We start from the raw sequence: 10,145 nt of genomic DNA, 5'->3' as shown, positions 1-10,145 counted from the left end.
GCTGATAGAACTGGAATCAGGGCTCTCCAGGGTGCGATGGAGGGTTTTCCATCTAGTGCAGTCCCAAAGGGTACAATGTTGGCTTTCCATCCAAACCACTGCTCCTCCCATGTCCCAGGGTTGAAGTCATCCTCCCAGCCTGGCTCTGTTAACTCTGTCCCTCTCTGTTCCCTTTTGCTCAGGTGCACGAGGAAGGAGCGGTGTGAGCGCTCCAGCGAGCCTCGGAGATTCGCCTCGGAAATGAAGCAGTGTGTCCGGCTCACCGTGCATCCCAACAACATCTCCGTCTCCCAGTACAACGTATTGGTGAGGAACATTAATCCTTGCACACACACCCCCAGGTTTAATCTGCCCATGCGCAGAGCCAGGTATGTGCCACCTGGATTCAGCATGAGTGGGGAGGACTGGCAGCTGATGCAAGAGGTTCTCCAGACTCCATTAACTTCCTCATCAACTGTCACAAAGGAAGAGTTGCCATGGGAGGACATTTTGGCCTTGGTTATCCCTTGTCTAGAAGTGTGGAAAGAGGCTTTCCTGTTTGCTTTGAGTAGATGAGGGCTCGTCTGAAGGAACTCTGTGCCCTGCAAGTGTTACATGCACCCAGAGTAGTTGATTTCTTCCCTGGGAGAGGGATTTGGTTATGGCTGGGCATGGACTTTAGGCAAGGAACATTATCATGGTTAGAAATTACCTTCTAGAAGAAGGGCAAGTGAGGAAGACCATGAGTTATTTCAGTAAACTCCAAGTTCCCATCATCTTGGGTGGAAATATCTCCTTCTTAAGCCACCAAGAATTCCACCCTGCTCCAGCTCCAGCACAAAGTATGCAGAGCAGAGAGGCAGGATGCTACACAGAGGAACCTGATGCTGCCAAGGTTCATGCTGTCTCTTGTGATCTTTCTCAGCACAAGGTTTAAGCTTTATGGCCTTGGGCTACTCAAATTAGCATCCAACGAAGCCACATAGTGAATGCTGGCAGAGCATTAGATAATCCTGATCTTTTTCTGGGCTTTAGATGAGAAATGTCTGTTGGAGATGTAACCACCTTGTGGTTTCTCTCCTCACTCACAACAGCAGCACATTGTGTGGTGAGATCCCAACGCTGTCTGAGAAGAAGGCAGAGACCCATTTCATTCAGGTTACTAGGGCTCTATCTTCTTGACTATGCTAGTTTGGGCTGAAAGTAAGTTGATAACCCAGCCCCCAAAAGCTCTGTTTCTGTACAAGTTGGTCACTAGCCCCACACCCTGAAAGCTCTCCATGGAATTGTTCAAGGTGTGGCTGCCAGACATGTTCCAGGTGACAGGATATGGAATGCCAGGGTTTCTCCAGTGATAATGAAATGAGCCTTTCAAAGCCTGCATGTCCAATCACTGCTGTTTTGTTTCAGCCTCCTAACTTTGCTGTGACTTTACTTTCCCAGGCTTCAAACAAAACTGATCTGAGACATCTTAAGTTCTTTGTTCTTCTGGGAGTTCAAGGTTCCTTTTTCTTATTCTTTCAGTAGTCGTTGAATTCTTTCATGTTGGAATAAATCCTGGGGGACTTGCTGACTCAGGGTGATTGGAGACAATAACAGCATAAAAGACCTTTACCTGTAGGTTACTCCCAGGGCAAGTCTACCCAGAGCTGCTGTGATCAGAAGTTTCCATCATCTGACTGTTGCCCAATAATCTGCATGAATATTTCAATGGGAGTCTCAGCCCAGTCCCAGATTGGTGACCAAGCTCAACCACATCTACAGATGGTCTCTTGGCAAACCTCGTCATCAGGGATTGTAGCGATAGGACAAGGGGTGATGGGTTCAAACTGAAACAGGGGAAGTTCAGGTTGGATATAAGGGAGAAGCTCTTCCCTGTGAGGGTGCTGAGGCTCTGGCACAGGGTGACCAGAGAAGTGGTAAATGCTCCATCCCTGGCAGTGTTCAAGGCCAGGTTGGACAGAGCCTTGGGTGACATGGTCTAGTGTGAGGTGCCCCTGCCCATGGCAGGGGGTTGGAATTGGATGATCTGAAGGTCCTTTCCAACCTTAACTATCCTATGATTCTATGAAACCAGAAGAGGAGCATCAACGAATGAATGGCTGGTGGTGTCCTTACTGATTCTCACTTGGGTTTTAGCAAAGGGTCAACGATACTAAGTTCTTGCCCACAGATGTAGAGAAGGTATCCATATGGCCATATCCTCACTGCAGCAGCTGCAGAGCCGGCTTGTGGCATGTAGGGCTTCTTGTCTGTTCAGTGTGTGCACTGGCTTACGACTTTTGTGGTCTATCCATTGGTGTCATGTTCTGCAAGGCACAGCTTCATTCTGCATCATCCATGTTCAGGGAGAGATTTGTTAAACAGAATAGTCTTACTTTCTCCATTGCCAGCAGGGTATTAATGAGCAGGGAGAATGGATTTAGCCTGAGTGTTCAATCCATCCAAATAACCAAAGCTTTTTCCTACTGCCCATAGAAGACAAAAAACCTCACCTTTCCCATAGCCATTCCCATTGCCTAAAAATAAACATACTCTCACAAAGGCTTTAATGTCAGCCAGGACTGAGGCCTGTATGCTCAGCCTTCCCTCTGAGGGCACCTAGTGTGAAGAAGCTCCAAACTTTCTCTAAGTGAGGGAAACAATGTGGGGGAGCAGTAAGCATTGTGTGATGTTATCATCCTCTCCTGCTTTTTCACCTGGACTGACCTCCTCTGTTCTTTGTGCTGGTAGAAACAACACTTCAGCATGCATTTGTGTCTCCTTTCAGTGGCCTTCACCTCAGCTGGGGCCTCAGCTATCTCCTGGAGGAGGCAAGTGTGGAGAGCACCTGCATCTGTGCCTTTGCCAAGTGGTTGCTCTAGTGTTTGGTCACAACAGCACTAAATCTATACTAACTCTTAAGTCTTCAACAGGTTCTAGAAGTACCCTGGGATGCCTCTCTGTGTTCAGACATGATCTGCTGGGTTGGGCAGGACCCTCAGTGATGGAAAGCCATGGTGCAGAACCTGGGGAGTTAGTAGCATGAGTGCCCTTCTCCCTGATAGAAACCAGCCATGAGATTCCTTTTTCACGAGCAATGACATAGCGATGCCAGTGGGTGCTGTGAACTCCAAACCATGGGCAATTCCTCCTTCACAGCTTTTATTATGTCTGGAGCCCCTTTATAGCATGTCCCCAGAGCCAGCTGCTTCTTTGGTGGGATGGGCAGGAGAGGTTTGCTGTGCCTCTAGAGACAGCGGGGTGTTTTTTGTGGTGGACTGAAGGCTGTAACTAGACTCTCCTTACACAGGAACTTGGTGACAGAGCGCTCCCCCATCTGCTGATGCTAGGAGAGCAGGCCGTAGAGAGTTAGACTGGAGCGCTACAGTTTCTCTGTAGTCTGCAGAGTGCCTCTTGTGAGTAGTAGTCACCTTCCTCAGAAACCGCGTGCCTTGGGGGCCACCAAAGCCCTGGTCTTCACGGCTGCCTCCAAAGACTCCCTGCCTAACCTTACACTTGCATGACAGATAGTGAGCACTCCCTCCCCTCCACTGACCCAGCCAGCACTGGGGTGCAGTGCCGTTGTCCCTGCATAGCCACGTACCACTTGTGTTGGCATCAGCATCTCATCCCCTTCCCCTTCCGCACACACATCCCTCTCCTGAATCGCTGCTTTCTGTTGAAGGAGGATGCTCTCTCTAGCAAGAGGCTCTTTGTCCAACCTCTCCAGTGTAATTCTCTCCTGCTGACCCAGCTCTGTAGTTTGGCTTAGTATTCTCTCTTTTCTTTTTTTTTTTTCTTCTATGTCTTCTTCCCTCCCTTCATCTTTGCTTGCAGCTGGTCTTGGAAACCTACAATGTGCCCGAGCTGTCAGCAGGAGTCAATTGCACCTTCGAGGACCTTTCGGAGATGGATGGCTTGGTGGTGGGCAGTCAGATCCAGTGCATCTCGCCAGCTGCCAAAGAAGTGCCCCAGATCATCACAGAGAATGGTGGGTATCCCACAGCTCCTCTATCTGCACCACTTCTCCCTCCTTTCCTCACCTCACATCCCTCTGTCTATCTTCTTTCTCCTAAAGCAGAGTTTGGGACCCTGAGCACAGGGAGTAGGTGGGATGCTGTGCTGGTGGAGCTGCACAGCAGCACACTGAGCTGTCTGAATGTGTGTGTGTTTACGTGTGCACGTGTGTGCAAGCACTGAGTGGCTATACCAATACCCGCATTTAAGGTGCTGGTATGTGTGATGCTGTGTGTTTTCAGACTGCCACCGAGTGGCAGTTGCATATATCTAACAAAGACAAGAGGTGGATGTGGGATATTCGCTCACCTTTTGGCCAGGCTGGTGTTAAACAACCCAGGGAATGAGGCTGTGTGTGCTCTTAACACATCCCATCCCATGCAGCAGCTAGAAAGTCCTGCAGACCTCAATGATCCTGTCTGTAACTTCACCCTGCTCCTCCCACATTTAGATCTGTAATCTCAGGTTCTTGTCTCTGTCTCTTTCAGCCATTCCAGGTTTGCTGCTGGCTCCAAGTAGTCCAGCACAGAAAAATACCTCATTTCCAAGGATCTGTCTGTGTCCATCCCCTCCCAGCTTCCTGCTCTATTTTTATTTCCCTTTTCCAACTAATTTTACAGATGCTTTCAAGAGAACCTGTGTCTCTTTGCAGAGACTTTTCTATACAAACCTTAACCCTGTTGATCACCCCAAGAGATGCAGAGAGGATGCTGCCATTTTTGTCCTTGGTTTCTTGTATTCACAAGAATATTCAGCAAGAAATTCACAAGAATTAACTGTGAAGTTTGTTTCAGGCCACAGAAAAAGAAATGACACAAACTGTCACCATCATCTCTGCTCTCCCCAAGCCTCACAGGGTTGTGTGTGCTCTCCATTGTGGTCCCAAAACAAGCCCCCAGAGCGCTGTTACCATTTTCAGGTCCCACTGAGTTATCTGTTGTGTTTGCCTACTAAGATAGATGCCAGAAACTATTTTCTTGCTATGGACATCTGTCCCAGGCCAGGCTATAACCAACCAGCAAACAAAAATAGCAGTGGAAGCTGGAGGCAGGATGAGAGAGAGAGATTTATATGAAATGAAGATGGGCACCTGCGCCTTGATCAACTTCAGCAGCTGGTGCTCTGCACCTCTATACAGACCAAGTCCTCCATCCATAGTGCCAGAAGCTGGGTTTGAACCAAAGGATGCATAGCAAGTCTGGTCCCTGGGGCCATCCAATTCTCACACCCCATTCCCTGGGGTAATGGTTGGACTTGATGATCTTAAAGGTCTTTTCCAACCATTCTATGATCCTAAAATATACGCAAGGTGCTGGCAAAGTTGTTGAATCCATAGTGGCTCATAGAGCTGTCAAAGCTGGTGACAGCAGATGGGCAGCAGAGTCAAGCACTGGCAGCAAAATATAGTCAGTGAAGTGTGTTGTCTGTGTGTACACTTGTGTGTCCATAGGTGAGTGTGCACATAGACCCACAGTGTCATGAACTGTCAAGTTTGCTTTGGCCTGATGGATGAATGGATCTTTTGGGGGAGAAGGAAAAAGAAGAGAGGTGAAAGGACCAGCCAGGTTGAAGTCTTGAGTTAAACATGGGTCCCTGCCCCACCAAATTACTGCAATTAATGCACCCACTCATTACCCACAGCTGATGAGCTCTGGGTAGGGCTTTTGGCACTGCGGGGAGAGGTAATAGTTGGGTGGGAGAAGTGGGAAAGGGAATGAGGGGATGGTGTGTAGGAGCTGAGGTTCAGGCTTTGCTGACAATGGGTCTGCTATGGAAATGGGTAGGTCCTTCTCTCTCTCACTGTGGTGTCTCTCACGCTGAGGTGGGTTCTTTGTAGCCAAAGGCTGGGGTGAATGGGGTGAGTGAAGGTGGAGGAACTGTTCACATGGGAGTCTTCCTGTTCACCAGTATTTCCCAGGTTGCAGAGAGGGAGCCTCTACCCTGTCCTCACTGTTATGGTGTCTGTCCTCCTTGCTCATTGCTTCATCCTGCTTTCTCAAGATACAGCTTGTCTTTGGGGGCAGGTTCTGGAGGTGGCTTATTTCGGGTTGTCCTGGGTGTTAAGCCCTATTCAGAGATATGATGGTGAGGAGAAACTAGCCCTTTCTTTATCCCATTAGGGAAGCAGGCACGTTTATCTTTCAGACAGAGTATGCACAGGCCACCAATGTTTAGGACCAGCAGTCAAATTTTCCGTAGGCCACTTCCTGCTGGAGACCCCAAATGAATCAGCAGCAAGGAGGAACTTTAACAGCCTTTTAATTTCAGACATCTGCATCCTTCCTCTGAGCTTAGCTTTACCACTCGATGACTTCAGTCACCATATTTTTGGAATTAGTAAGGTATAGTCTAGACCAATCGTCATCATCCAGCCCAGATTCTGCTCTAGGAATGATAATTTCCAGTGATGAAGACATATTCCATCACCCCAGTACCATAAAAGGGAGAAGAGAACTGGGGTCTGGAAGGATTTTACTGCACTTTCTACGTTTACTGAGGTTAGACTAGCCAAGGTATGGTGAGACAGCTCTAACTTCAGTCTGGTGGCATGGCCAACAGGGCTTTATTAGGCTACCAAAGCCATCACACATTGATGTGTCTATTTTTTCCCCAGGAGACCATCACATTGTCCAGCTTCAGCTCAAGTCCAAGGAAACGGGTATGACCTTTGCCAGCACCAGCTTCGTCTTCTACAACTGCAGCGTCCACAACTCGTATGTGCATTTCTGTTGGTATCTGCTTTCCATTCCACCCCTGGATCTGCCCTAGAATTCACTGCTGACCCATGTGTCCTTCAGTTAGGTGCAGACCAGGGGTCAAGGTCAATTGTGTGATATTCAGCATGGTGGTGTCCCTTATGAGAAAACAAGTGTAGTAGAGTGACCATTTGTTCTGCTGATGAGCCTCCTTTGCAGGAAGGCATGGTCTTGTGGAGTGGTAGGTCCTCTTGCGTCTCTCATGTGATGCTGACGAGAATCACATTAATGGGAGTTCATCACAGAATTGAGTTAAAAGTGAGTCATGACCTCAGCAAATAGCCCCTCATCTTCCTATTAAGCAGTTTTCTGTGGATGGCTGGACCTTGCTCATACCTATGCACCTCCAACTCTTATCCATGCTGTCAGTCCCACTAGCAGGACCCTGCTCCATGTGGCTAGCACAGGCTTGGACCCTCAGATCAGGCAAGATAGGTGCTTCTAGTTCCTGCATGATGTGAACTGAGCAAGGAACTCCCAGCTGATTCCCTCAAGACCACCTTTCCCATCCTTTGAGCTCCTTTCCTACACCCCATCATTATGGGGTTGAGCTGGCACCCAGGGCTGCTGAAGACCTGTCCCACCAGAGTGCATCTGAAGCTTTCCTGCTAAAGATGCTCTTGCAGCCTTGCTCCACCCCGAGCAAGGCTGAGCAGCTCTGTCCCCACCACTGAGTCATCAGAAGTGCCAAAAGCAGATAATTGCTGTGGCTCAGCAACCCACAAGGAAAGGCAAATCCTATTTCCATGTTCCTGCTGCTTTGACGAACAGTGTCAGAAAGCAAGTGTTGGAGGGGGGAGAGCAGGAGAGATGGTGGTGTTAAATATTTATGGCATGTTTTGGTTCCTTACTTGACAAACTATAATACACTATCCATTTTTAATTTGATGGATCAGAGCAAGCACTTGTTACCAATTTGAAGCTGTACCAGAGCTGCAAGTGGATTGGAGTTGAGCAAGATTTCACAGAGACTGGAACTGTGGCTGTCTGTTGGGCTCAGCCAAGCTCTACTTGGCAATTCTTTCACTCCTGCCTATTAAAAACCCAGCAGCACATAGGGACCAGGAATATTCCCCCCTACCAAGTCCCCATCAGGTAGTTCAGAGCCTGCAGCTACATGACGATCTTCAACAGTGTGAGTGACCAGGAGCTGCGAGCATCATCTTGTGCAGAGAGGTTGTTATGGCTCAGTTTGGTTGCTGGTGAGCAGATGTCATATTAAATATGAAACCAAAAAGAGAAGTGTGATGTAGTATAAGTCAGTGCTGTAACACAGTCAGGAGAGGTGTTTGCAGCTCCTACTCTACAGGGTCTATAGGGCTTAGGAGAGCAAATTCTTGTAAGATGGAGGGAATGGCTCTTTTCTACACCTTGAGTAGCTAACGTCCTACGTATATCCTCTGCTCCCCAGGCAGCTGCTACAATAGTCTTTTCTTCTCTGCTGAGATGAGTAAAAGAAGAATAGAGTTGATATATGCCTGGAGAAGAGAAGCTGCGTGGAGACCTCAGGGCAGCTTCCACTATCTGAAGGGGGCTACAGGGATGCTGGAGAGGGACTCTGCATCAGGGACTGGAGCGATAGGACAAAGAGTGATGGGTTCAAACTGGAACAGGGGAAATTCAGGTGACATATAAGGCAGAGGCTCTTCCCTGTGAGGGTGCTGAGGCGCTGGCACAGGGTGCCCAGAGAAGCTGTGGCTGCCCCATCCCTGGCAGTGTTCAAGGCCACGTTGGACACAGGGGCTTGGAGCAACCTGCTCTAGTGGAAGGTGTCCCTGCCCATGGCAGGGGTTGGAAGTGGATGAGCTTTAAAGTCCCTTCCCACCCAAACCATTCTGTGATGTCCAACACTCTCATCAGAACTCGCACTAATAAGCCTGTGGGACATGGGGAGAAAATTCCCTCCTTCGTCCTCGGCTTTCCCTTGGCCACCTTCTCACGATGTGTTCCCAGCTCCCAGGGCACTGGTGCAGCTCTGTGGAGGCAGCAGGACTGTAGCAGTTTCCACTTATCTACTGATATCTTATTTTTTGTTACACTCAGGATGTTGATATGGGGCGGGAAAAAGGGGGACATCTCTTATGTATGAAGTAGCAGTTTCCACTTATCTACTGATATCTTATGTTTTGTTACACTCAGGATGTTGATATGGGGTGGGAAAAAGGGGGACATCTCTTATGTATGAAACTGAGAACTTGTTGATAGTCTGAATACGATTTGTAACAAGGCAACCAAAATACAACAAACATCTATTATTACTCTAGTTACAATGATGTGAATGCAATCTAATTTGTCTAATTAGTCTGAGATACTTGTGACCCCAGTGACAACCAGCTCAGGCAATACCAAGTCCAGCATCACCCTGCACCCTCATGATGTTGGGCCAGTTCAAAGCCTGTGGCCTTCTGCTACTAATGGCAAAAGCAATGTTTGCCAGGCTGTATTTCCCTCTGAGACACACTATCAGTCTCCAGGTTTGTCCTGTTGGCTGATGGGACTTGGCTGGTCGGGTGACTGCTCTTTCTCTCTATTTCCAGGTGCCTGTCATGCGTGGAGAGTCCTTACCGGTGCCACTGGTGCAAGTACCGCCACGTCTGCACTCATGACCCCAGCTCCTGCTCCTTCCAGGAGGGACGAGTGAAGCTGCCCGAGGTAGGCAGGGGCACAGGGCATGGGATATGTCTGTTGGCCCTGGTCAGACCAGCAGAACAGGAAGCCTTCTCCACCCTCTTCCTCCTCCTCTTCTGTTCACCTTCCAGGTGACCCTCACCTTTCCCCCTGCAGATAGCTCTACTCTGCTCTGCTCTAGCAGACCCCAAGGGAGCTGTTCTCTCCCTCCTATACAATACAGGGATTGGGAATTCATTACAAGCTCCTGGGACTGGGAGGCTTGGAAAAGACTGGGCATGCATCTGCTCTTTACTGTGAGGGTGCTGAGGTGCTGGCACAGGGTGCCCAGAGAAGCTGTGGCTGCCCCATCCCTGGCAGTGTTCAAGGCCAGGTTGGACACAGGGTCTTGGAGCAACCTGCTCTAGTGGAAGGTGTCCCTGCCCATGGCAGGGGGTTGGAGCTGGATGAGTTTTCAAGTCATTTCTAACCCAAACCACTCTGTGATTCCATGATTGTATGATTCTAAGCAGATTCCCCAAGCTGCTGAGAACAGATTTAGGGGGAGAATTTAGGGCTCTATCCACAGTGTTAGTGGATTTCATCCATGCTTCGTGGGTAAGGTACCTAATGGCTACTGCATCAAACTGCCAGATGAGACTAGGGAAGCCTTATTGCCAGTCACTGAGCTGAGCTGGACCTTGAGGCTTAACACAGAGTTGGCAGCTGCACTGGAAATGCTGTCTGGCTCATATTATAACTAATGAGCACTTGCAGACAAGTGGAGTTTGGGAGAATACAAAT

At 48.8% G+C, this 10,145-nt stretch overlaps 1 protein-coding gene across 1 annotated transcript in view; it reads left to right on the top strand.

The window, feature by feature from the left end:
* Nucleotides 1-182: 182 nt before the first annotated feature.
* LOC104413044 (plexin-A4) overlaps nt 183-10,145 on the top strand; it is a gene marked incomplete at both ends in the record, with an annotated part of 76,882 nt that continues 66,919 nt past the window's right edge. The window contains 4 exons of the mRNA XM_010023939.1: nt 183-306; nt 3,799-3,952; nt 6,593-6,692; nt 9,272-9,386. Of these exons, the coding sequence (XP_010022241.1) occupies nt 183-306; nt 3,799-3,952; nt 6,593-6,692; nt 9,272-9,386 (493 nt within the window). The remainder of the gene's footprint in view (nt 307-3,798; nt 3,953-6,592; nt 6,693-9,271; nt 9,387-10,145) is intronic.

The sequence above is a fragment of the Nestor notabilis genome, unplaced genomic scaffold (genome assembly GCF_000696875.1).
Source record: "Nestor notabilis isolate BGI_N333 unplaced genomic scaffold, ASM69687v1 scaffold3171, whole genome shotgun sequence".
NCBI lineage: Eukaryota > Metazoa > Chordata > Aves > Psittaciformes > Psittacidae > Nestor > Nestor notabilis.
Note: the sequence above shows the minus strand (reverse complement) of the source record. Positions and strands in the feature narration are given on the sequence as shown.